This window comes from Solanum stenotomum, chromosome 6, assembly GCF_019186545.1.
Source record: "Solanum stenotomum isolate F172 chromosome 6, ASM1918654v1, whole genome shotgun sequence".
Classification (NCBI taxonomy): Eukaryota; Viridiplantae; Streptophyta; class Magnoliopsida; order Solanales; family Solanaceae; genus Solanum; species Solanum stenotomum.
Genome location: NC_064287.1, coordinates 61937479 through 61962374, shown reverse-complemented (window position 1 = coordinate 61962374; position 24896 = coordinate 61937479). Strand labels below are relative to the sequence as shown.

At 35.7% G+C, this 24896-nt stretch overlaps 2 protein-coding genes across 2 annotated transcripts; one reads left to right on the top strand and one right to left on the bottom strand.

Moving 5' to 3' along the window:
- The first annotated feature begins 221 nt into the window (after positions 1–221).
- Positions 222–779, top strand: LOC125868240 (non-classical arabinogalactan protein 30-like). Its single transcript, XM_049548868.1, has one exon. It carries the CDS (start codon positions 222–224, stop codon positions 723–725), a length of 504 nt encoding a protein of 167 aa, XP_049404825.1. The 3' UTR covers positions 726–779.
- Positions 780–4570: 3791 nt separating this feature from the next.
- LOC125869205 (clathrin heavy chain 1-like) lies at positions 4571–24242 on the bottom strand. The gene is made up of 30 exons (XM_049549767.1): positions 23978–24242; positions 20009–20213; positions 19391–19479; positions 19192–19270; positions 18908–19035; positions 17516–17614; positions 17318–17426; positions 17121–17200; positions 16795–17022; positions 16612–16677; positions 15940–16056; positions 15568–15765; positions 15325–15441; positions 15126–15185; positions 11150–11236; positions 10952–11035; positions 10741–10875; positions 10597–10659; positions 10414–10518; positions 10134–10246; positions 9800–10052; positions 9581–9717; positions 9224–9502; positions 8136–9138; positions 7529–8014; positions 7257–7427; positions 6984–7169; positions 5938–6060; positions 5253–5363; positions 4571–5048 (listed from the first exon to the last, which is right to left on the bottom strand). Exons 1-30 carry the CDS (start codon positions 24020–24022, stop codon positions 4881–4883), a joined length of 5124 nt encoding a protein of 1707 aa, XP_049405724.1. The 5' UTR covers positions 24023–24242; the 3' UTR covers positions 4571–4880.
- Positions 24243–24896: the final 654 nt, after the last annotated feature.

The window sequence follows — 24896 nt, the reverse complement described above, 5'->3', positions numbered from 1 at the left end:
AACTATATTTATATCAATGTAATTACAAACTTGAGAAAATGGTCATCACGTTAATCAATCTAAGGATATATGAGTCTTCAACTCTAACAAACACAATAGTGGCCTTCACGTTATTTATCAACAAAAAATGTCAATTCCATACCAAATAACAACTATATATACATAGGAATAATCATTTCAAATGTCATTAACATCATCAAGAAATTAATTTCACACAAGATATGGCTATTAAAATCCAAGTTATCCTATTCGTATCGTCACTCCTTCTATCATTCGGGTATGGTCATGGCCCGGCCCAGCCCGTTGAGATGACTGTGGTGGTTGAAGGTATGGTGTACTGTCAAAGTTGTGATACTTATGGATCATGGTCATTATTAGGGGCAAAGCCAATTGCATCTGCTAAAATTAGTGTCATATGCAAAAACTACCAGAAAAGAGTGAATTTTTATAAGGCATTTGAGACAAATGAATATGGTTATTTTTATGCAGAGTTACGAGGTTATAAAATGGGACATTCTTATCTTGATCATCCACTTCAATCTTGTCGTGTGAAATTGGTTAATTCTCCACAAGAAAAATGCAATGTTTTTAGTAATATTAATTATGGAATCAATGGTGCACCACTAAGATTTGATGATAAAGTTATTGATAGAAGTGATTATAAAGCTGTAATTTATACTGCTGGTCCTTTGGCTTTTCGACCAACAGACTGCCCTCCAAAATAAGTTGTCCGTATCACAGGTTCGTGCCGTGGAATCAATCGTCATATATCACATTCTTTTCTTGCAGGATGCTTAATACAACATTAAGTTTGTTATGGTTTTGATAACTTTTCAATGGTCCGATAATGTTTTACAAGAGTCTCTAGTGCTATAATTTTGTCCTGTATACCTAAAACCTCAATTGTATGATATTTGTTCTTATGACTTTTGTCCGATGTGCCAACCTTAGTAGTTTTTTCCACAATTCATTGAGAAAAACAATAAATACAAGGTATAATAAGAATTTAGTAATATTAAAGAACTACTACTTTAATGTTAAAGGTATATATAGTTTAAAATAACTGTATAAGGTACTCCTATGATTTACTAAAATACCTTTATTTATTAGGTCTATTTGAAGAATTTAACAGTATTAAAATAACTACAATTTCATTAATATTAAGGATATAATAGAAAACGATTGTCAACTTTAATCTCAGAGTTTGTTTTGGGGCAAATTTTTTTAACTTAAACAACAGCTAAAATACAAGGTTAGCTGAAAGTAACACAAAAATCTGGCTTGCCCTACATATCTTCTTAAGAAAAAGTTTTATTTCTTCTAGTCCAAGCAAAAAGAAAAGACGCGGTAGTCCTTTGTACTATCATTAACCCTAATAATTTAGGGGCGGTTTGGTTACTGGTTAGAGTTATGCAGATATTAGCTATACAGGATTTAGTATGCAGATATTAGTTATGTAGGGTTTAGTTATGCAGGATTTAGTTATGTAGGATTTAGTTATGCAGGTATTAGTTATGCAGGATTTAGTTATGCAGGTATTAGTTATGCAGGGTTTAATTATGTGGGTATTAGCTATGTGGATATTAGTTATGTAGGTATTATTTATTTATGTAGAGATTACAATACATAAATTATTAACTATTATATTAAACTTGTAGTAAATTATTAATATATATTATTTACAAAATAATAATACATGCTAATAAAATGTGGAATATATTGAATAATATACAATGCTAATATTTTTATTTTATTTTAATCAACATTGGACCATGTCCAATTCATCAAATAAAAATGTGTCCAAACAAGGTCCAAGAGTGACCAAGTCGGTCAACAAAATAGACAAAACAAAAACAACTAAACTGAAAAATAATCTAATTTAGAAACAAAAAAATCCTAAACTGATAGAACAACTCCAGCATAATGCTAATATTTGATTAGCATATGTACCGTCAAAAAATATACAATCAAATCTCTAATATTAAAAAAATATTTATATTTGCATAAATAAATAAAAACAGTAAATATATATAAAAAAAAATGAAAATAGTCTATATATAAAAAGAAATAAAAACAACAAACGTAGATAGGAAAACAGTAAAGTTTCCAATTAAAAAAAATAAAATAAATTAAAAGAAATGAAAATGATCTATATATAAAAAGAAATAAAAACAACAAACGTATATAGGAAACAGTAAAGTTTCCAATTAAAAAAAATAAAATAAATTAATAGGGTAAATATGTAACTTATCATTTTAATACATGTATAACTAATAGTCACATAACTTATTCCACCTTCTACCCTGCATAACTTTATACATAAATTCTCTCATAAGTTATGTTGGTATTAATTATGTAGGACTACAAAAAATGCAACCAAACACCGTATAAATTAATACATGAATAACTTTTATACAACATTTAAATTCTTACCAACCAAACATGGTATAAGTTATGTTGACTTTTATATCGAATACAAAACTTCTACCAAACACAGTAAAGCTAATGCAACTTTTTATACATGAATAAGATGTCTCTTATACAGTAACCAAACGACCCCTTAGAGCATACAGTTTCTCCTTCTAGATATATGCAACACTGACACTAACTAGAGCTGTCAAAATGGGCTGGCCCAACCCAACCCAACCCAACCCTAACGGGCTAGAGAGTTAAATGGGTTGGGATGGGCTGGCCCTTTTAATTAAAGGGCCGATAAAATAGCAGCCCAACCCAGCCCTAAGCGGACCACGGGTTGGGACGGGTTGGCCCTTCAACCAAAAAACGGACAACATTTTCCTCTTAGAAAAGATACGAACGTCGATGTCTGATGGACACAACATCAATACATACATAAATTCATTCATGAATTATACATACTTCAGTGAATATTTACAAAACAAATACATAATAGCCAAGAAACAACATTCATAAGATTCATCCGAGCAAAAAAAATTACATGATAATTATTTTCATAAAACAAGACAATAAAGGAGAAGTGAAAATTAGGCATAAAAACAAAAGTAAAGGAGGTCAAAGATTCATAGTTATAATGGAGCAATGAACTTGGGCTAATAAGAAAATTTAGTGGGCTAATGACCCTAAAATGTAAAAGATATGTAAAAAATATAGTCTTCATTTTATATTGATATTTTAAATATATTTATTGATAAAATCTTTACAAATAAAACACTACTAAAAATATATATAAAAAATATTTTTAAAAATTAATAGCCCACGGGCTGGCCTCTGAGGCTTGCGGGTTGGCCCTACGAGGCTACGGGCCAAACGAGGCTGGGCTAAAAAGCCTCATTCCTAAATGGGCCAAAAAAATTAAGCCCAACCCCATTTAATTCAAGGGTTGGGTTGGGCCGGCCTCGCGGGCCAAGCCCATTTTGACGGCTCTANATAATCTAATTTGGAAACAAAAAAAATCCTAAACTGATAGAACAACTCCAGCATAATGCTAATATTTGATTAGCATATGTACCGTCAAAAAATATACAATCAAATCTCTAATATTAAAAAAATATTTATATTTGCATAAATAAATAAAAACGGTAAAAAAAAATAAAAAAAATGAAAATAGTCTATATATAAAAAGAAAAAAAAACAACAAACGTAGATAGGAAAACAGTAAAGTTTCCAATTTAAAAAAAAATAAATTAAAAGAAATGAAAATGATCTATATATAAAAAGAAATAAAAACAACAAACGTATATAGGAAACAGTAAAGTTTCCAATTTTAAAAAATAAAATAAATTAATAGAGTAAATATGTAATTTATTATTTTAATACATCTATAACTAATACCCACATAACTTATTCCACCTTCTACCCTGCATAAGTTTATACATAAATTCCCTCATAAGTTATGTTGGTATTAATTATGTAGGACTACAAAAAATGCAACCAAACACCGTATAAATTAATACATGAATAACTTTTATACAACATTTAAATTCTTACCAACTAAACATGGTATAAGTTATGTTGACTTTTATACCTAATACAAAACTTCTACTAAACACAGTAAGGCTAATGCAACTTTTTATACATGAATAAGATGTCTCTTATACAGTAACCACGACCCCTTAGAGTATACAGTTTCTCCTTCTAGATATATGTAACACTGACACTAACCCATAATTATCAGAAATAATTACTCAATTATGAAAATAATAACTGCTCACTATTCGAAAAAAATATCAGCAGCAAATTTACCTTTACATAACTTCTGCAACTCGATCTGTTGTAATTAATACTGATTTTCATGGCATTTCATCATTCAGGCGATAGAGGTAAGTTAATCAAAATGACCATACAACATCTTTATAGACGTAGTCAAATATATCTTTCATCTTTTTATACAATTAGTAAAGAGAAATAATACTCACTCAGTTTAGTCAGCCACTAAATTTCGTCACAGATCAAATAGAAAACAAGAAGCACAATACTTTCATTTACAGCAACTGGTGATAACATACTAAAGAAAGCATTCAACATGATTTTATCCAAAAGCATACCTGGAAAAATTACAACAATTGAAAACTGGAAAAAATTAAACACCAACCCCAGAAAAACCAGTTAAAGCAATATAATGCATCTTTACATAGTTGTCTACAAAATATCCTCAACTTGGTGCCTAACTGCAAAAAATGCCTTTTCTAAAAGAATATTACAAGGAGATATCAACACACTATGACACACAACAGAAACAATTATTTCTCGTAGTCTCCACTTGTGCCCTCCTCTTCCGCAACTAACTGCAAGGTACTGGAGAAAGAACAGAGAGGAAGACTAAATAAAATAAAATTTAAAAAGCCCGATTGTGTCCTTTCTTCATAATGCTTTGTTTACACCAGTGGGGTAACAGCGTCAGATTAGTAGGAACCCATTGGTGGCATGCCAAATGGAGGCATTGGAGGCATTCCCATTCCACCCATATGAGGTGGTGGCGGCGGAGCAAAACCTCCACCCATACCAGCACCTCCCATACCTGGCATTGGCGGAGCAGGCAAAGCCAGAGGAAGCAGCTGAGCATACATATTCTGCAACCAAAAAAATGAAAAGGATTAGCAAGACCGGGTCGAGAAGATAATTGCGTAAAACAGATGGTCAATTTGCCACAGCCATGCATGTGATGTGGTGCTTGTCATAACATTACCAAAACAATCTGCAACTTCTATTACCTCCAAGGCTAAAAAGAAGGAAAATAGGCAAAATACATTCATCATAGACAAGTCAATAACTACCTGCTGCTTCATAACATCCTTCTCTTCATTCTCTTTGGCTTTTGCTTCTTTTTGAGACTCAATCTTATCTTTTATCAGCTCATCTACCTTGCCAGTGTATTCACGGATAAACTGTGCCAGAGAGGACCCAAATTAGAATGTGGATGCAGATAGCACTGAACTACTAAAAAATCAAAAAGCCTAAGGCAGACAGCAAAATGACGAGGGGGAACAAAAGAGAAGGTAGAAGGTATTCATTAGAGAGGCATATCTAAAAAGTCATGAAAAGTTTCAAATACTTCCCCTCAAACATAATGAAATATATAAAACAGGACTAGCACTATACAGAGGTTACTGAAAAAAATAAGTATGTTCTAATAACTGATAAAAACAATTATCATGTTTCAAAGATGCTGGGGCAGGTCAAGGATTAGGATGTAGACTTGTCAAACAAGTGACTGATACTAGTCTCAAATTGGTGATCGGATTTCCTTGCACAGAAGTCTACTATAAAGATATATACCACATGATGCCATGGACGCAATATAAGAGAATTCAATTTGTTGCGTGACGCCCATCAAAATTTAAAAGGCATTATCAATACGTTTACCAGAGGAAAGGGCACAACAACCTAAAAGCAGATGACGAAATAGGCACATGCAAGACTGCATAAACAGACATGGAAGGAAAGGAGGTCAGAGGGTACCTGTAATAGATAAGGGAACGCGAAGTCAATCATATTATTCATCCATGCTAGCTCAAGGGCAACATCTGCGCGGATCAAATCATAACAAACAAATAGGCATGATGCAAAGCATTCTTTCTTTCCCTGCAAAAGCACACAAAAGAATTAGAAGATTGAATGCATTTTCCACCACAGTAAATATTTACAGATTAGATGAGCTTTAACCAAATGCAAAATTAATGCAATCAAAGTTACTCTACTCTTGGACTAGCAATATCATTTCCAAGAAAAATTTAATATGATCTACTTCCCAAGCAAAAAAATCCCCTCGTTCTTTAGTTGCTGATGACAACTCTGCATATGCGATCCTCAGAAAGCATAGCCAGTACCAAGCCAGATAAACGAGGGTTGTGGTGATTTACAGCCAACAGAAAAATAGTCTAGTTGGATCCATATAGCTGATCCCAACTAGTTCGAGATTAAATTGCTTCATTGATTACAAGTCTGGGAAATGTTAACTATAAAAGGTTCAAATAACAAATTACTAGGATCTCCAAGGTGCCAGAATATTTATCCCCACAACCGCACCTAACCTTCATGATTTATAACAGTAATTATGTACTCATGTGTTATCTTAGATGCAAAGGCCCCAGAGTCTAGTTGAAACATTTGCATTCAGTAACTTTCATGGTTTTTTTGGGAGGGATGATACCAACTAGTTGGGATAAAGCTTATAGCCCAGTTGAAAGATAAAGCTTATAGCCCAGTTGAAACATTTGCATTAAGTCTAGTACTTGCTAAAGTTTTTTTTGTTTGTTTAAAGATTTTATGCCCTAGTGATAAGTATGAGACCAAGAGAACCTGAGAGTAAGAAAACCTGTAAGTTCTCTTTAGTTAGATTCCAAAGTATTGGAATCAAACAAGTCCAAATTGAGCAAAACAGATATTGATGAATCATTTATTTAGTCCAACTATTTTTAGATTATGACGTAGTTGATACTTGGTAGTGGTTGGGGGAAGAAATGGAGGATAGGTACGGCTGAATCTTGAATCCTAACCACAGATACCTGTTCAATGAAGTAAACAAGCAACTCCTCAGCAAGTTCACGATCCCCAGATTGTGAGGCTGTTTCCATTGCATCTTTGTACAGATTATCTTTCTTTGATAGAGCAATGGATTGCTTCCACCGACCAGCCTTTTTATAAATAGAAGCAGCAACACGCCTCATCTCAAGGAGCTCATGTTTCTCTATCTGCTCAAACAGAAAAACAAGAAATGGAACTATTATCAGGCATATGATAACTACGAAGAAAGACAACTTAGTGCAACCAGCCATCACCTTCTGTGCAAGCCCAATCTGATCAAAGCTATCATGCAATTCAATTGATTCACGTAGTCTGTCATAGTCTTCCTCTTCAACATATATCTCGTTAAGGGCCTCATTCACAGCAGAAACATTGTTGCTTTGAACAGCAATCATATAAGGCTTCACTAGGCGAAGGTGACCCGCCTGGTATCATTCCCACAAAAAATGAAGGGTTAATACGAACATATACCAAAAAGTAAGCAAGAAAATCCTTGTAAGTAAAGGGTTTCAATGACAAGTGAGACCTTTCTCATTATATCCACTACACGTGTGTGGTCCACCCTGAGTGCTAGAACATTTAAAAGATCATTAATCAGATCAGGATGCTCTTGCAAATAGAAGTGGACGGCCTTGTAATAAAGTTCCACATTAGCAACTTTCACAACGATGTCTTTGAACTGCATATGATCCCAAGCATCTGGAGAATGATTCATAACAGTAGTGGCAGCATTATCAAATTCATCATATTGGATATACAAATACGTGAGTTCCTTCCAGTGTTGCTGCTCATCACAGGCGCGAATAAGCTTCGGAATGTTGAGACGGGTGGAGAATAATTTTATGTGCTCCATGAGCTTCTCATGACGGTATCTGGCATATAGAACACCAAGTTCTGTGAAGATACCCATATGGGCACGCTCCAACCCAAGCCCACTCTCCATAAGAGAGATCAATTCATTGAAACATCCTCTGTTTTGGTAAAATTCACTCACTTCCTCCAAATCATCGACCTGCAAAATCAGAAAAAGATACCACCTATCACCAGTAGTCCAGAAGATCTCCCGACATTTTCAATGAGCAAGCTCAAAAGAAATATTGGCAAGCACAATAGAAGAGAGAAGCAGAAGTTACCTGCACTATAATGTTAAGCCCACAAATTTGAGCTAAGCGGAACTCCTCAGCATCAACACAAGCAAAGCAGACTTCTTTCCATGTTTTTGCGCTGTTTGCTTTACGTGCTGCATCAACAGCACCTTGGAATTGATTCAACTTTATAAGAGTGCTTGCCAACTTAGCCCAATTAGAAATAAAAGCAAATATGATCTTTGCAGCCTCATACAATGCTCCATCATACAAGCGATCGCCAACATTTGGTAGATTAGCAACATTTGGCATTAAAATGAATTCTTCAATTTCGCCCAATCGATCAATCTTAGCATAAGCATAAATGAGTTCACTGTCAACCTTGGGCTCCTTAGTCTTTTGCCTTACCATCAGCAAATACTTCACTAAGTCATGATAAACATCTGCATCTTCTGCAGCATGAATGACATCCAAGAATTGGGTAGCATCATCTGCCCGAATAAATGATTCAATAGCATCACTCACTAATCCCTCTCTGAGTTGAGCTTTGGCAACCTGGCTCCAAACAGCATCTTCTTCAACTCGGAATGCAAACTCCACAGCACGATTTATATCACGGATGCTGTCAAGCAGAACATTGACAGCCTGAACATTCAAGTTGAACTTCTTGAAGATTGCAAAGGCCTCTTCATAGAGCTGTGCTTCAACAGCAACCTCCCCAACCGCGGGACCATCAAAATTATCAAGCCTATTGATATAGTCCATAACTCTAGATGGATCAGCTTTAATGGCTGTCAAGATAAGCAAATTCTGCAGATTAAAGTTCCCACTAAATGCAGAGTTTTGGAGCACAATCTTTTCAAGAAGCTCAATCAGTTCATGAGGAAGATCAGCTGTCATGAACGCTTTAACAGCTGCAGAAACTTGTTCTGGGCTCTTGCTTTCAGGCAGAGCAGTGGAGACAACTTGATCTATGAGCTGCCTTCTAAACTCGTTCTCAGGGATAAGAACTTTATCCCAAAGATCACCATCCATCCTCTCAACGACATACCTATAAATATTATAATAGGGTTATTCATCTTCAGAAATCTTATAAGTGATAAGCCAACACTTGGAGACTAACAGAAAAAACAAACCTGGCTTGAAGTTTGAACAGAGAGTTCTTATTTGTTACATTAATAAGTTCATCATCACATTGCCCTCTTCTATAGGCCACAACAGCAAGGGTCGGATCACGCTTCTCACAGTATTTACCCACAACACGAGAGTCATAATATGGGTTGGTCGTGAGGAAATGCTCTGGGTTATTATTGCTCTCTATGATGATCTTACCAAGAGCATTGTGTACATGCACATCTTGGCTTCCTTCACTGACAAGATGCTCCAAAAACTGTGTAAGCAGTCGCAGTCGGTTCCTGACAACCAATAGATAAGTTTAAGAGACAAATTAAACTGACAATCTTAAAGTAGTAGTAACAGAAATAGACAAAAACCTTTTTTCACATTCAGCCACAAGGGGCTCAACAGGAAGCAGAGAACGAACAGAAAGGATCAAGCCTTTAATGAAATCCTCTGGACACTCGTCATCTAAAAGCTGCCCCACAACTAAAGGAGCATTTCCTGGATTGACCTATTACATTAAGTATTAAAGCTTGTAAGTCATATGTTTGGAAACATTTCAACAAAGCAAGTACTAAAAAGAAGCTACCAACCTTTTGAACATAACCCTCAATATATCGTAGCATATTGTTAGTGTACAGATAGTGTGTGAGATCAGGAACAAAACCAAAGCGGTCACAAACATTGATCAGAGGTCGGGCATCAGGAAGTTTGGCTTCCATCAAAAAGTTCTTAGTCTTTTCAGGGTCGTAGAAGTTAGATTCTCTTGTCACACGCTCAACCTCCTTGATTTGTCCAGTCCTGGCAGCTGCTTCAATATACTTAAAGTGGATATCAGGATCCTCACTGCACAAGGCCCAAAAAAATCATTTATTGACGAACAAGTAAAATTAGCCCAGTCCAAAATGTTCTAGCACGAGCACACACCTCGAACTCAAATATGATCCCAAGAAGAAGTACAACCCATCGTACGACTTGAACTGCTCAAAAAGCTTAATGCAGGCATCAATACCCAACTGTTCACAGTACTCCTTTGCAACCTGATATTAATGCAAGCACAATCAAGTCTCTTGTTAGATGTATTTCACAATTCACGAGAACCAATCAGATGCATCATTACAAGTATGTCACAATTCCCAAGAACCAATAATGCATCAGCTATGGCAATATCAAGCACCAAACTCTTCAGGAATAAGTAAATAACTACCTGAACTATTATTTGAAGGTTGCCTTTGATATTGATCACCAGAAGGTCCTTCATGCACTCAAGCGCCCATTCACGTGAGACAGTCCCAAAGAACTCAACCAGAGCCTGAAACATACAACATAGATAAATACACGCCCGACAACCCTCAACAGTAAGTCAATACGACCACTGGAGTATACCGACCTGAGGCTCAATGGCATGTGTGTTAACAATTACGCGCTTGATATCAGGTAGTTCACTGTAGTGCTGCAGAAACATACATAATTAACCAACATTGTGGTCATATCTTATGGGAAGTTACTCAAAAATGCTGAAAACCAGTCAAACCTGCAAAGCCCGAATATAAAGACCAGCTTTTTCACAAAGTTGAGCAATTCGTGGTCGATCATAATGACTGAACATTCCATTGGCTAATATAGCATCAGCAACATTTGGGAAAGTCACAAGGTTGATTTCCAAGACCTGTATACAAGAAAGTTACAGCCAAAGTAAAATGTATAAGCAGATAGATGTCCCTTAATGAGAAGGGAACAGATACCTTAGTCTGCAGGTAACCATGCTCTGGAAGGTTAGGCTTCAGAACATCCAACAAAAATGCTGTTGCCTCACGGATCATGTTCCTCTGATGTCAAAACAGAAAGAGAGAATCATTATCAACTGGTAAATTGCACCTCAAAAAATTATTCAAAGGCTCCTGAACCACACCAGCCGTTTAGCATCATCAACAGTAACTAACCTGAAGAAATAGGTCGGTGATTGTATTATAATCAACAGGACACCCTCCCTCCATTTGAGACATCATGAGCGCAAAATTAACAGCACCCTGCACATAAAGACAATTATTCGACTTCATCCTAAACTAAGCACCATGTCTTGATTTTTTTTTTTTTTGAGATGAAAAAGCCCTGTGTCTAATTACTTTGCTTAAATTTAGTTTCAGGATAGAAGATGAAACTTTTCCAATGTAGGAATAATACTTCATGAGTGATATAGCATTAAATATGAAACTCTCTCCTTGATCAAAGGAAAGCAAGAAATACCTATCGGGCTGAATTTGGCATAGAAACTATGAGTTAATCCCGTTAAACTGGCTGAATGAATGTAGCACCCCGAAATTTTTCCAAATTTAAAAATGCATTTAGCAGCCTAACAGAAGCTATTTGTTATCACCCCTTAGTCATCCAATAGTTACAGCAGTAGTTATTTCTTTTTAGTAGTAGTATTTTCCTGTAATAATGCAGTTTAATGTTAGGAAGTCATGTCCTAGTTTCTAGGGGTAGTTATCTAATAAGTGTTGTATTTAAACTATCTGTTTTTCCCAGGAAATACAGGCAGAGAAGTAATTTCAGTTTTTGAGTACTTTAACTCAAGAGATTGTGCGTTCTCTCTTAACGAACCAGCACCATAGGTTGTAGGAAGAAAACTTCAGATTTTATCTTGCAGCGTCCCATAACTAGAGCCATAACAGGGGACCATAACAAATTGGTAGTAGTTATTTTACTGTAACAATGCAGTTTTTCATTCCAGTAATGCTAGGAAGTCATGTCCTAGTTTCTAGGGATAGTTATCTTATAAGTGTTGTATTTAAACTATTTGTTTGTCTCAAGAAATATAGGCAGAAAAGTAATTTCAGTTTTTGAGTACTTGAACTCAAGAGATTGTAGGTTCTCTCTTAACGAACCAGCACCATAGGTTGTAGGAAGAAAACTTCAAATTTTATCTTGTAGCGTCCCATAACTATATCCATAACAGGGGACCATAACACTATTTTATTCATTTTTCATGTCAATTCAAGAGTGGATGCTGATAAAAAGTATAGTTATTATTGGTAAATATTTGTACAATGTAAATTGGATGTGTCAGAAGTAACAAGTATGAAACAAAGGCTAAAACTGCCCGTTCTATGGGCTCGCACAGAAGCTCCATACAATGAGGCACATGTTTATATGAATGGACCAGTTTCGTGGATGAAGAAACGCCATCACTTTTTTGCAAGTCTCTGAGAGCTTTTTGAAGAGGCAACCAAGGATTCTACTACACCATACAAGTTATGATTGCAATAAAGTATTGTGTTAATTCAAGTTAACTAACACCCATGAACCATGAAAATTCCAAGATTCCACCATAATCATCAATGCCCAATAGCTAGAGGTTTGAGCATTGGCTTCCAGAGCGACTGTTTCAGAGTATTGAACATAGTTATTGGAGAATTTATTGATGGAATGGTGAGTAGTCACTAATGACATTAAAGGAGTTTGGTGATAGGGATGGGGTTGATTGTAATGAATTGAATTGGTGAATAATGGTCTTAAATGAACTAAATTCATGACTTAAGCCTTAGATTTAACTAGTTATACATGATTTGATGATTTTATCCCTTAATACTTAAATATTGTGAGTTGTTGGAAACCCGGGAAACTTGAAGAAGTGAATTCAATATATAGCTTGGACAAGTTACAACTAACCTATTAAATGTGAATTTTGACTAAATCATGTATTTCAAGTGTTTAACTGAATGCCTAAAAGTTGTTTTGTGGCTAAGCACTTATGGGAGCGGCTAAGTACCTATGGGAGCAAGCAAGTGCCTAATCACCATAGTTGAAACCCAATTACAACGTGTGTTGTGAACTCCAATTCCTAAAGTTAGCCTTATGTGATTTTTTTTGGTATGCCTATGATGGTGCCTTATGGCCTGTTTTGGAACATGTTGAATTGTTTCCCATGCTTAGTTGACTTAATGCCATGTTGCATTATGTTAAATGCCACTATTGGGAGTGAGGGTAACTGATAGCATTCACGGTGGCTTACTTTTATGACTTGAGATGCAAGACAAGGTTGATGAGCTTCAATGTGAGATCAAGAAGGTGCTTATCCTGAAAGAAAAGCCCAAAAAGGAGCCCAAGAATTATGATGATGAGCAGATTAAGTGCTACACATACTTTATGGTCCAAATCCAAGTCCGAGAGGAGGAAGATTGGGGCCAAATGGAGCCCAAGAGGAGATGCCTACATGGAGCCCAAGAAAGGAGCTGAAACACCCAAGAGGAGCTACAATTTCAGAACACAGTCGGCTGAGAAATCAAACCCAAAAGGGCTGCAATTCATGCTCAAAGGGTGGTGAAATGGACGTGAGAATGCTTCCCAAAAAGGGCGACAACTCAAGCCAAGAATGGCTGAAATACAACCCCCAAAAGGGGCTGTTTAGGCGTGTTATTCTCAGAGAATATATTGCACTTCTTTCCATATTTCTAGTAGGTAGTTTTGGGAAGAATTTTTGGGATTATTTTTATATGTTTTCCTTGGTCAAAAGCGCCCTAGTTTTAACGGTTTCCAGTTAGATTTTATTATTTAATATTTCCATTAAAGTAGGATTTGAATCTCATGTTATATAGGTTTCCCCTATATAAAGGGGTGAATTTTGTTATTCTTCATTAGAACATTATTATTAATATTGTTTGAGAGGTCTCTCACCTTTTACACCTTTGTGTGTGGTGACTATGGATTAATCTTGCAACCTTACCAGAAACATTTGTTAGGAGGTAATACTAATCCTTAACTTGGTATCTTTGGTTTCTATTAAAGTAAATTAAAGAAGGTAATTAGTCTTATACTAATTATTGTCTCTAATTTCTTTGAAATAGGAATCGAGATCACTTTTGATCTTAAATTCTTGAATTGACTCTATGTGTATCATAATTAGTATTAATCCGCTAAGCTTGAATAGTAAGATCAATTAGAGTTCTTAGCACTTAACTTTGAAATTTGGGAACTTTATTCAAGAAATTTCGCATATCATAAACTTCTTGTCCTAGATCTTCGTATTTTCACTTTCGCATTATTTACTTGTTTTTCAAGTAACCTGATTCTTGTTAGTAACACTTCACAAGTACGTTGTGTTAGAGTTGCCGAAGTTATAACCTTCATACTTTTAGATCCACAGCTCGTCTTTTGGAAGTGAGGGTGACACTTCTGATGCATGATGTGTTAACAGAAGAGGAAGAAGCCTCCATGAATGTAGAGTCATTAGTTACTAGTTTTCAATTAATATGAGCCTGTACAATGTTACAGTGAAGTGTTTTCAGTTGCAGGAATATCTTTTCAGTTAATACAGTTAGCTGGTACCTAAGACTTGGTGTCCGGTTTCAGATTTCAATTTCAATTTATGAAATTTTTATCATGCTCATACCTTTCATGTTGTTTTATCAGTAGTTCTTGTCCCACCATTAAATAGTTAGTCGAAGAGACACTAAGTATCGTGATGGTGTATTTAGCCGGGAAGGGCCTGCTTAACTTTTTGGATGCAGAGACAGTTACCTTTGAGCACAGTAGGCCCAACTAGAGCCTGCATCATCCTTGACATCTCACGCTCATCGTTTAGCATAGTACCATGAGATATTTTAGATGGCTCCTGACTTGCTCAATTTTAGACAGTCTAGTATCGTTTGGGATTTTCTTTTAGAATGTTGTGCATTTCCCTTGTCGGGGCATGTTGGTCACCAATCAAATACTATCCAACTTTTGAGTTGAGATGTCCAACATTACAACTACCTTTACATTTTTTATGAATGTTAGATATTAGCTATGTGATTCGCTTGACGGGGGTAGTAAATCGGGTGAGATCACATGCCCCTAGATTTGGGTCGTGAAATGCAGCTTGTAAAGAAAGGCGAGAAGTTGATAAAATCATTACTTGTAAAATTATTCCACGCATACCTGAGGATCGGATCGAAGAATTGTTTGCAGCAGGAACAAATAGTCAGGAGTATATCCAACCTGTATCAACAAAAGACATCGAATTACCAATCTCTGAATGTTCTGAAATATGAAACGATAAGACTGTCTAACACTAGATTGCAGCTCAAACAACTAAAAAGCAGTCAGCAATGACCACATCAACACATGCATGACTGACCTGCTTTGAGTATATCAGAATCTTGTCAAACTCCCTGCGCTCAGCAAAAGCGGCAACAACTTTTGGTGTTGCTCTTGCTTTGATGTATATCTTCAAGGCAAGGTCATTATCAACAGTCTACAACAAAAAACTTACTGCTATCAGTAACTTAAGCAACAGATTGCTTGCAAGAAGAAAAAAACAATTTTAAGTGCTGAACAACAGAAAAATTAAATCCGCTTCAAGTTAAATCCTGTAATCAACCTTCACAAGGTCGCCAAGTTCCTCACTACACTCTAGCTTATCTTCAGCCAACCAATTCTCCAAGAGGTTCTTCTTATTCTGGTTGACAACAAGTCGTGAAAGTTCCAAAGACTCAAATGCATTGAGCTTCCCTTTAGTCAAGAGTGTACCAAAGTACTGCAACAGAGGAGGCGTTTGCCCTGCTTGAACAGGAACACTCTGCAAATAAGACAACATGACACATTACCTTCCACAGGATGAGACATTAAGAAACATATTCAATTGATTTTGCAATTCTGTGACCTTGAAGGGCAACAAATAATCTGATAGGGAATAACATGGATTTGGTAACATAGCTTCTTTTATTTCATGTTTCGGTAACATAGACAATACCTGAAATTTAGCAACAGTATCCGGCGTACGGAGTATGCCTTGGGGGGATTCTGCAGCAAGCTCAGCAGCCTCTTTGTACTTGGTTTGAGCAAACAAATCTTGAAAGCGCTGGACAACCTGAAGCAATACAAAATTAATAGATGTGAGATCACTGTGAATAGCAGCAGCAATAAATTCCGAACATTCTGAATCCATCAGAACCACTGCTTTTGATAAATTTGTCAATTGCTAACCATAACCAATCAAAGGACAAGAGTTCACAGTAATATTAAACCATTAGCCCTGCAGACTATTGTTCTAGCAGATGATTTACCAACTGCTTTATCAGAATATTGTTGATAAATACTGCACTTGAGCCGAGGGTTCTTCGGGCTACCTCCACGAGATAGGGGTAAGGTCTGCGTACACTCTAACCCTCCTAGACTCCACTATGGGATTTCACTGGGTATGTTGTTGTGGTTGTAAATGATATCAATAACAACCAATTCATTAATTTTCATATTTAATCTACAAAAAGAAGATGCATTTTTGAAGGCAACAGCCTGTATATACTGGTTAAAAGTATGAAGAAGTTTCACATGCAAGAAATCCCTACATTTAAAGAAATGATGACACGCCATCTAGTCAACAAAGTAATTCAAAAAATAGTGCCTTGAGAAACAAGGTACTTACCAAATTCTCAGCACCAGGAAGGTTTCCTCTTTTGGCAAGATTGACAGCAAGCTCTAGATTATTCAACTGCAACAAAATTTGTACAGAAGTTTGTCTTTTAATGATCATGGATTCTTCAAAATTTTCTGGAAATTCATCTAGAACAATATACATGACACCAAAAAGAAAAGAAAATATACTTACTTGGCCACTGACAAAAGGAATAATTGTTGCTTCATTTACTGTGGCTAGCAACACTTGCCCTCGCCTGTTGACGGCATAGAAACCACCGATTGATGAAGCTTCTGAAGTCAGAAAAATAGGATCTGGGCTGATCCTATTTCTGTACACAGCAGTAGCTGTTTCCAAGTCATAGACAAACAGAAGACCAAGCTTTGTGATGACATAAATTAAACCATACTTATGAGAGATCTGCAGAAGTAACAGAGAAACTGTGTTACAAGAAACTGAATTCTTTTAGCACAGAAAGAAAAGACAAAGCACATATAATAGACAAGAAGAAAAAAGACCTGCATGGCAACTGGGAAATCATCAGCAAAATCCGGAGGAAAGAAAAGATCTGCCTGTTTCTTTGAAAATGAAGGCTTCCCTGCAAGTTATTAACTCATTAGAAAACTGATCAGAGTCATACGAGGCGATGTTCTTCCCATGGAGTCAGTAAAGCAATGTTCAACTTAAAGTAGTCGTGAGAAAAAGAGGTACTCACCTGGCTGGGCGCCTAGCTCAATGACATGCAACTTTGATGTAACTTGCCCAGCATTTGAGGTTTTTGAGGCAAAAGAAATGAGTATGGAATCCCTATCATTTCCAGGTACCTGGTTCAAGCAAACAACAGTCAGAGCAATAAAACATGGAAGCAAGCTACCTGACAAATCAAGAAATTGTTGAAAGGAACTTTTCTTACTCTTATTGAGGCAAATGATGCAGCATGAGCCTCAAGAGCTTGACTGCGTTGCTGATCCACTGAAAACAGTTGCATATTCCCTTTGACCAGTTGGGGCTTCTACAATACCAATCAAAATGGACAGCCAAATGACGATAGTAAATTCATTGAACATTAAAATTAAGAGAAATCATCGAACAATAATATATATCATGATTAATTGACATGTCTCTTCCAAAGTTCAACAGATAGCATATATTGAGCTTAAAGTTCTTTCGATTCATTTCCCAGTAATGGACGATTACCTTTTAAGTACCCAAATTCTTGCTGGAGTGTCGGAAAAAAATTTATTTTTATTTTTTGCTATTTCAAAAAGAATTTTCAAAACTCAAAGATGGTCATTTTGACTTGCTGCAGTTGAAAACATCCAACAGCACAGCAACAAAACTCTTGCAGTGCAATTTTATCACATTTTTTCAAGGATCAAATTGGATAATGGGCCCGCCCCTCTACCGTTCACTTAAATACCAGACTTTTGCCTAGAGCAGGCTTCGAACTCATGACATGTGCCTAACCCACACATCACGCACTGCGCTCTTACCACTAGACCAAAGCCCTGGGGGCTCAATTTTATCACATAAAAAAACCTTCCTAGTGAAATAGTTGAATATGACCATCTATTCCTACACTTCACAGTCACCCTCGGCTCTGGTCCATGTTTCTAAACATGGTTGACATGAGCTGGACTACGCCAAAGAATACCACCTTCCTTCTACACTGCTGGAGTGGTGATATTGGAGGAGTCAAACAAAAGAATTGGTGGAAGAGGATCCCAGCATGCATTTGGTGGTCAGTATTGAAGGGAAGGAACTCTAGATGTTTAGAGGACCTCAGAAATTCCATTCTAAGTATCAAATTAAATTGGATACTGTTCTTTCTTTTTTGGGTGCAAAACAACCCTGCAAATGATTGTGAAGCCATTCTTGACATTATAGTCTCTGGAAGTTTTTGTCTCGTGGGAACTATTATTTTGTCGATCTAGGGATTTATTTGCACTTACAGTGCTACAAGGGGATCTTTTTAATGTACATGTCAAAAGCTTACTCCTATTTTTTTTAACAGCCTTCGAACTAATGTTAACGAAATGTGTTACCAGTTTTTTAAAAAAATAGTTGAATAAAAGCCAAAATGGAATTAATGTTGCAACAAATTAAGGGACAATGACACAATGTGAACATGTGCAGAATCACATGATTTTAAAAAGGCAACAAGCAATTAAACCTTCCCTGATATTTCCCCCCTTCCTAATGACACTAAGGAGTAAGGACCATACTAGTGGGAGAAGAAAATCTGCTAAAAGAACAAACATCAAGACTAAGATTTCCATTAGTAACATAGCTTAATATTACACACCTCTGGTGAACCTGGGGCAATACCAATCAAAACCAACCATTTCTCTGAAGGATCACATCGATAGTTGATAATTTGGTTGTTAGCTAGATTGGCTGTTCTATCAAACATCTTTACAGGCTCGGAATCACCTGTACAAAGAGAATTTGGGAATCTTAGGGACAGTTAACCATCTAAAAGAAAATTGAAACAGTAATAAAAGGAAGAAAAAATAAAACAGAGCTTCTCCAGGCGAAACGGAAGAAGAAAAGCTGGCAATATTAAGATTGACAAAAGAAAAACCTAACCTTCAATTGGCCAATGGTACACTGAGGTTTGTGTGACAAGACCTAACATCTTAGGGGTAATCCACTTCCAGAAAACAACCTGAACAAACAAAGCATTGAAAGTATATGAACACCATCATAAATGCAGGATCAGATGGTTGATAACAGCTGCAGCTAAATGAATTTATTAGTGAAGATAATCAAATAGAAGAGCCATTACCTGCTCAGGCATCTGATGTGATTTAATTTTCTGCTTTGCCTCAATATTGAAAATTTGTAAGTGGTCTTGAGTAGTTCCTGGAACTTGAGCTTCAAGAAAAAAGGAGAGAGGACTGCTTTGTCAGCAAACATATAAAAAAATGAAAACCAAAAGTGACAGGTCAGTGTCTTCACCATTTCGCCTAAAAACGAAGAACGGATACCATTTTAATCATATTACTTCTGCGACTCTCGATTAATAAGGTGATATCCAACTCAACTATCCTCAAGAAGGAAAGCAGTGACACAACAAAGTTAAATCCTAATCAACCTCAATGTTCCCTGTTTTATTCTTTTAAAAAGTACCTCACTATGTCCTTTATTTATAACTTTGATGACCAAAAGTATGTTTGATGTCATTCCTCTCATCTTTTGCCTAGTCTGAAGTTCTTTCGCATATCAAGGTGATGAATAATAAATCAAGTTTTTTCACTTGAAAGTCTGAATAACCCAACAAACTAACAAGTTAATAAATATAAAATAGCACTAGCATGCCCAGCATTGTTACAAAAAAATTAGACAAACCAATAACTTAAGCTAATGCAACAACAATTAAAAACTCTTAGCAAAGATCTCATACCTTTTAGAGCCAGAATTCTGGTATTAGGATTCATAAGAGCAGAGTCTGCCGTAATCGGGCGCCTCAATGGCTGCATTGGCATGTTCATATCAATAATCACCACACTATTTTGTGGTGAAGTCTCCCGTACACATATATACTTATCTGATTCCATGGTAACATTGGTGAACGTGATGAACTGCGGATTAACCCCTATACTTTGCAACTGCAACACCGATGGACAAAACACAAAATTCAATCCAGATTTCAAGTTCACATAGAAATTGAAGTTCTCAATTAAAAATATTAGTATAATCCAGGTCACAAATCTGAGAATGAATCAATATCATAGGAGTTGTTCAATTTATATGTCTGAGAACTAATATCATAGCAACTTTAAAAATATTAGTATAATCCAGGTCACAAATCTGAGAATGAATTAATATCATAGGAGTTGTTCAATTTATATGTCTGAGAATGAACTAATATCATAGCAACTTTACAATTGTTAGCCACATTACACACGTTCAATTTATGTCAGTAGAAAATATAGAGAAGTTCTAGTACTTTTATGTTAATTTTATTATCATTTAGATTTTTTATAGGAAAAAGTAATCAAGAAAAAGATTCATTGATAATCATTTTGATTTTTTATAATATTGGCCTGAGATTATTTTAATTGGAGTACCATGGTCAGGATTACTGTAACTGACCCCAACTTGTATGAGATTGAGGCGTAGTTATCGTTGTTGTTTAAAATCACATAGAAACTGTAGTTCTCATATACTAAATATATCACAACCTAGGTCACGGATCAGGTAATGAACTAATCTCATAGTTCTAAGCGACATTTTGTACGTGCCAAGATGCCAGAAACACCATATATGCAATGAACCTAACGTTAAACTGGCGGAAAGATGATCCCAACAGGGATGGAATATCTCCTTCAGAAGGCACTTGAATGACTGGGAAATGGCCAGGTTTGTTGAATTAATGCAAGTGCTTGAGGGTTTTAAAGGCATCTCTACAAAACCTGATACTATCAGATGGAAGCATGATAAGGATGACAAGTTCTCAGTAAACAGAACTTACAAAAAGAGGCAGGTATGCAGTCTTAAAACAGGTCAAAACCTTGGAATTATGTCTGGAAGGGTTTGGCTCCTGCCAAGGTCAAATGTTTTGCTTGGCTAGTAATTAGAAAAGAAGACTTCACACATGTGATATTTCAACAAAAGGGGTTTCAAGTTGCTTCTAGGTGCTTGATGTCCAATGAGGTAGGAGAGACAAGCAACCATCTATTTCTTCACTGCAAGGTCACCTCACAGTTGTGGTCTTTGTTCCTCATTTAACAGAGACCAGTTGGTTAATGCCCGAGCATACAGCACATCTGTTAAGTTTCTGGATCAAGACGGAGGAAAGTAAGAGACAGAAGAATTGGTGGAGAATAATCCCATCCCCGTCCTGTATTTGGTGGACAATTGGGAAAGAAAGGAATGGGGGATGCTTTGAAGACAGGGCCAACACTACTCAGAAGATCAAATGGAACTGCATTGCAACCTAATGTTTTTTGTGTTGAGAATATTGTATAGAAGTTGAACAGCTAGTAGATCTGGTAATGAATTAATAACAGCTACATGCCACACATGCTAAGTTGCAAGCACTAACAAGACTACAAAATTCAATCTAGATTTTATATTCATATTCAGACTCTTGAGCTCTGGATTTAAAATAATACATAAACTAGGTCATAGATCTGGATGAACTAATATCACAGGAACAGTTACAACTTATAAGAATATGAAATTCTGTCTAGATTTTAAATTCATGTAGTAACTTGAGTTCTCAATCCAAAACGATATCATAACCTAGGTCACAGATTGGGCAAGACTTATCACAGTTCTAAGCCAGACTTCACACATGCTATGTAGCCTAAAATTCAATGCAGAATTTAAATTCGCATAGAAACTAAGTTCTCAATTCAAATGATATCCTAAAATAGGTCATAGTCTGGTAATAAAGTAACCACAGTTCACAGCCACACTTCACCTGTGGTGAGATACCAATAAGTAATCACACTTCCCAGGAACAGTTACAAATAACAATTGAAGTCAATCCAGATTTCAAATCCACACAGACACTTGAGTTCTTAATCCAAAATAATACCATAACCAATGTCACTGATCTGGTAATGAACTAGTATCACAGTTCTAAGCCACATTTCACACATGATAAGGTGCAAGAAAATTTAACCACAATTCAAAATCAATCGAGGTTTAAATTTGCATAGAAACTGAAATTCTCAATCCGAATAATAGCATAACCCAGGTTGCAGATCTGGAGTGATTTCTCACAGTTCTATGCCACATTTTACACATACTAATTTCCCGGAAAAATAATAAGAGTATAAAACTAAATTACAGAGTTTATGTTCACATAGAAACTGAAGTTCTCAATTCAAAATGATACCAAAATCTAGCCTGCAGATGTGATAATGAACTAATATCATAACAGTTCAAAGCCACATTTCCCACATAGTTGCCAAAAATACTAGTATGAAAATGAAATTCAATCAAGATTTTAATATATATAAACATAAGTTATCAATACAAAATAATATCATAACCTAGGTCATAGGTCTTATAATGAGCTTATTTTGCACACACTAAGTTGCACGAAACACTAATAAAACTAACAATTCAAAGATTCAGAGTCTAAATTTAAATAGAAATTTAAGTTCTCAATCCAACATCATATGCCACAGATCTGTTAATGAACTAAAATCACAATTTTAAGCATCATTTTGCATGTGCTAAGTTGCAGGAAACACTAAGAAGAATACGAAACTCAATCCTGATTTTAAATTTACATGGAAAATGAAGTTATCAAACCATAACAATACCATAACCCAGGTCACAGATCTGGTAATAAACTAATATCACATCTCTAACCCACAATCCACATGGGCTACCTTGCCAGAAGAACTAGTAAGAACATGAAATTCCATCCAAATTCTTGCAATGAACTTATTTAATACGTACTGTAGCCAGAAACACTGCTACTAATACAAATTCAATCCATATTTCAAACTTTCAAAGAAAAACAATTGTCATTTGACAATCCAAGATGTATTTTTTATGATAATTGTGGTGTCCAGGCCAGATTGCGCACACCTCGACTAATTCCACGATATTACCATATCCTTTGTTGCAGATCTCAAAATTAACTAAAACCAGAGAAGTCACTCACATTTTACAGTGCTAAGTTGTCAGAAAAACTAATAAGAACTCGAAATTTCAATTCCAATTTTGAATTCACATCGAAACTAAAGTTCTCAATCCAAATTGATTGCAGAATCTGGATCATAGATCTGGTAAGGCACTAATATCATAATTCTGATCCACATCTCACACATGCTAAGTTGCCAAAAGCACTAACAAAAACACAAAATTCATTTCACAATTTAGATTCAGATAGAAATTAAAGGTCTCAATCCAAAAAAAATAAGGTCTCAGATCTGGTAGAGAAGTGATCACAGCTCTAAGACACATTTAGCTGGTGATAAGTTGCTAAAAATACTAATAAGAACATTAAATTCAATCCGGAATTTAAATTCACTGCAGAAACTTAAGGTCTACATCCAAAATAAATATCACAATAATCTAGGTCATAGATCTGGCAAATGAGCAAATATCACAGTTCTAAGTCATATTTCAGCCGTTCTGAAAAACCAAATTCAATCCAGATTTTGGATTCACACAGAAACTAAAGCTCAATTATTGAAGACAATAGGTTAATTAAGTTTCCAGATCTTCAATCAACACAAATCACAATTCTAAGCAACATTTCTCAGTAAAGAGTATCAAATCAAAGCAATTTCGACTGCTAATCTAAATTCGAAATAAGACTCGATCAGTATCCAACCACGGCTGAATAAATCGTTGAGAAAAATGTTAAATCAGAAGAAGGAAAAAACAGAATATGAATAGATACCGTTAGGGCCTCTTTCATAGTGATCGGAGCATTAGCTGCTGCCATGATGTCGAGATCTCAACGGAATTGCGAACGGAACGACGGGAGATCTCCGATGAAGAAGCAACCCTCTAACCCTTCGAGGGGGGAAAGGGAAGAAACGGAGAGAGAACAAAGAGGAGAAAGAGATCTAGAGAGAGAAAGGGGTGGAAGAGGGTTCTTATTTAAGAGAGAGATGGAGTGGGGAAAGTGATAGTATACGACAATGGTGAAAATGGAATTTTCTTCTTTTTTTTCGAGTGAAAATGGAAATTTGGATTTGGAAAAAAAAAAAAAAATTGGGAAAGAGGTTTTGAATTCTACTTTTCCTCTCCTCATGTTCACGGTTTGGTTAAAAATAATTTAATTAAATAAAAAATTGATTTGAATGTAAATTTTTAAAAATAATAATATTTGGTTTTATTAAGAAAAAAATGAATCGAACTCTTAAATGGGTTGTTTAAGAATTCTTACGTTCATAAAATGTAGATAGCGAGATAAAAATATTGAGATGGATGTGTTAACATATTAGGAGAAATAAAATCGTGAACAAAGATATATGGGATAAGGTGGAAGTAGCCCCAGTAATGGACAAGATGAAGGAAGCGAGATTGAGATGGTTCAAGTATGTGAAAAAAGAGATATACAAATATCCTAGTGAGGAGGTGCGAGAAGTTGGCTATTGTGGATTTTAGGAGTTGTATAAGTAAGCTAAAGAAGTATTGGGAGAGGTTATTAGATAGGACATGACCGTTGATATGAGGAAATTAAGGTCGATTAAGATAGAAGGCTAGTAGATAGTCAAGTGTTGTCTAGTTTCTCTTATCAATATTATTAGTAGTAATTCTCCTACTATGGTATTCTTCGATTTTACTACTATGTGTTGTCTTTCTTATTTTTA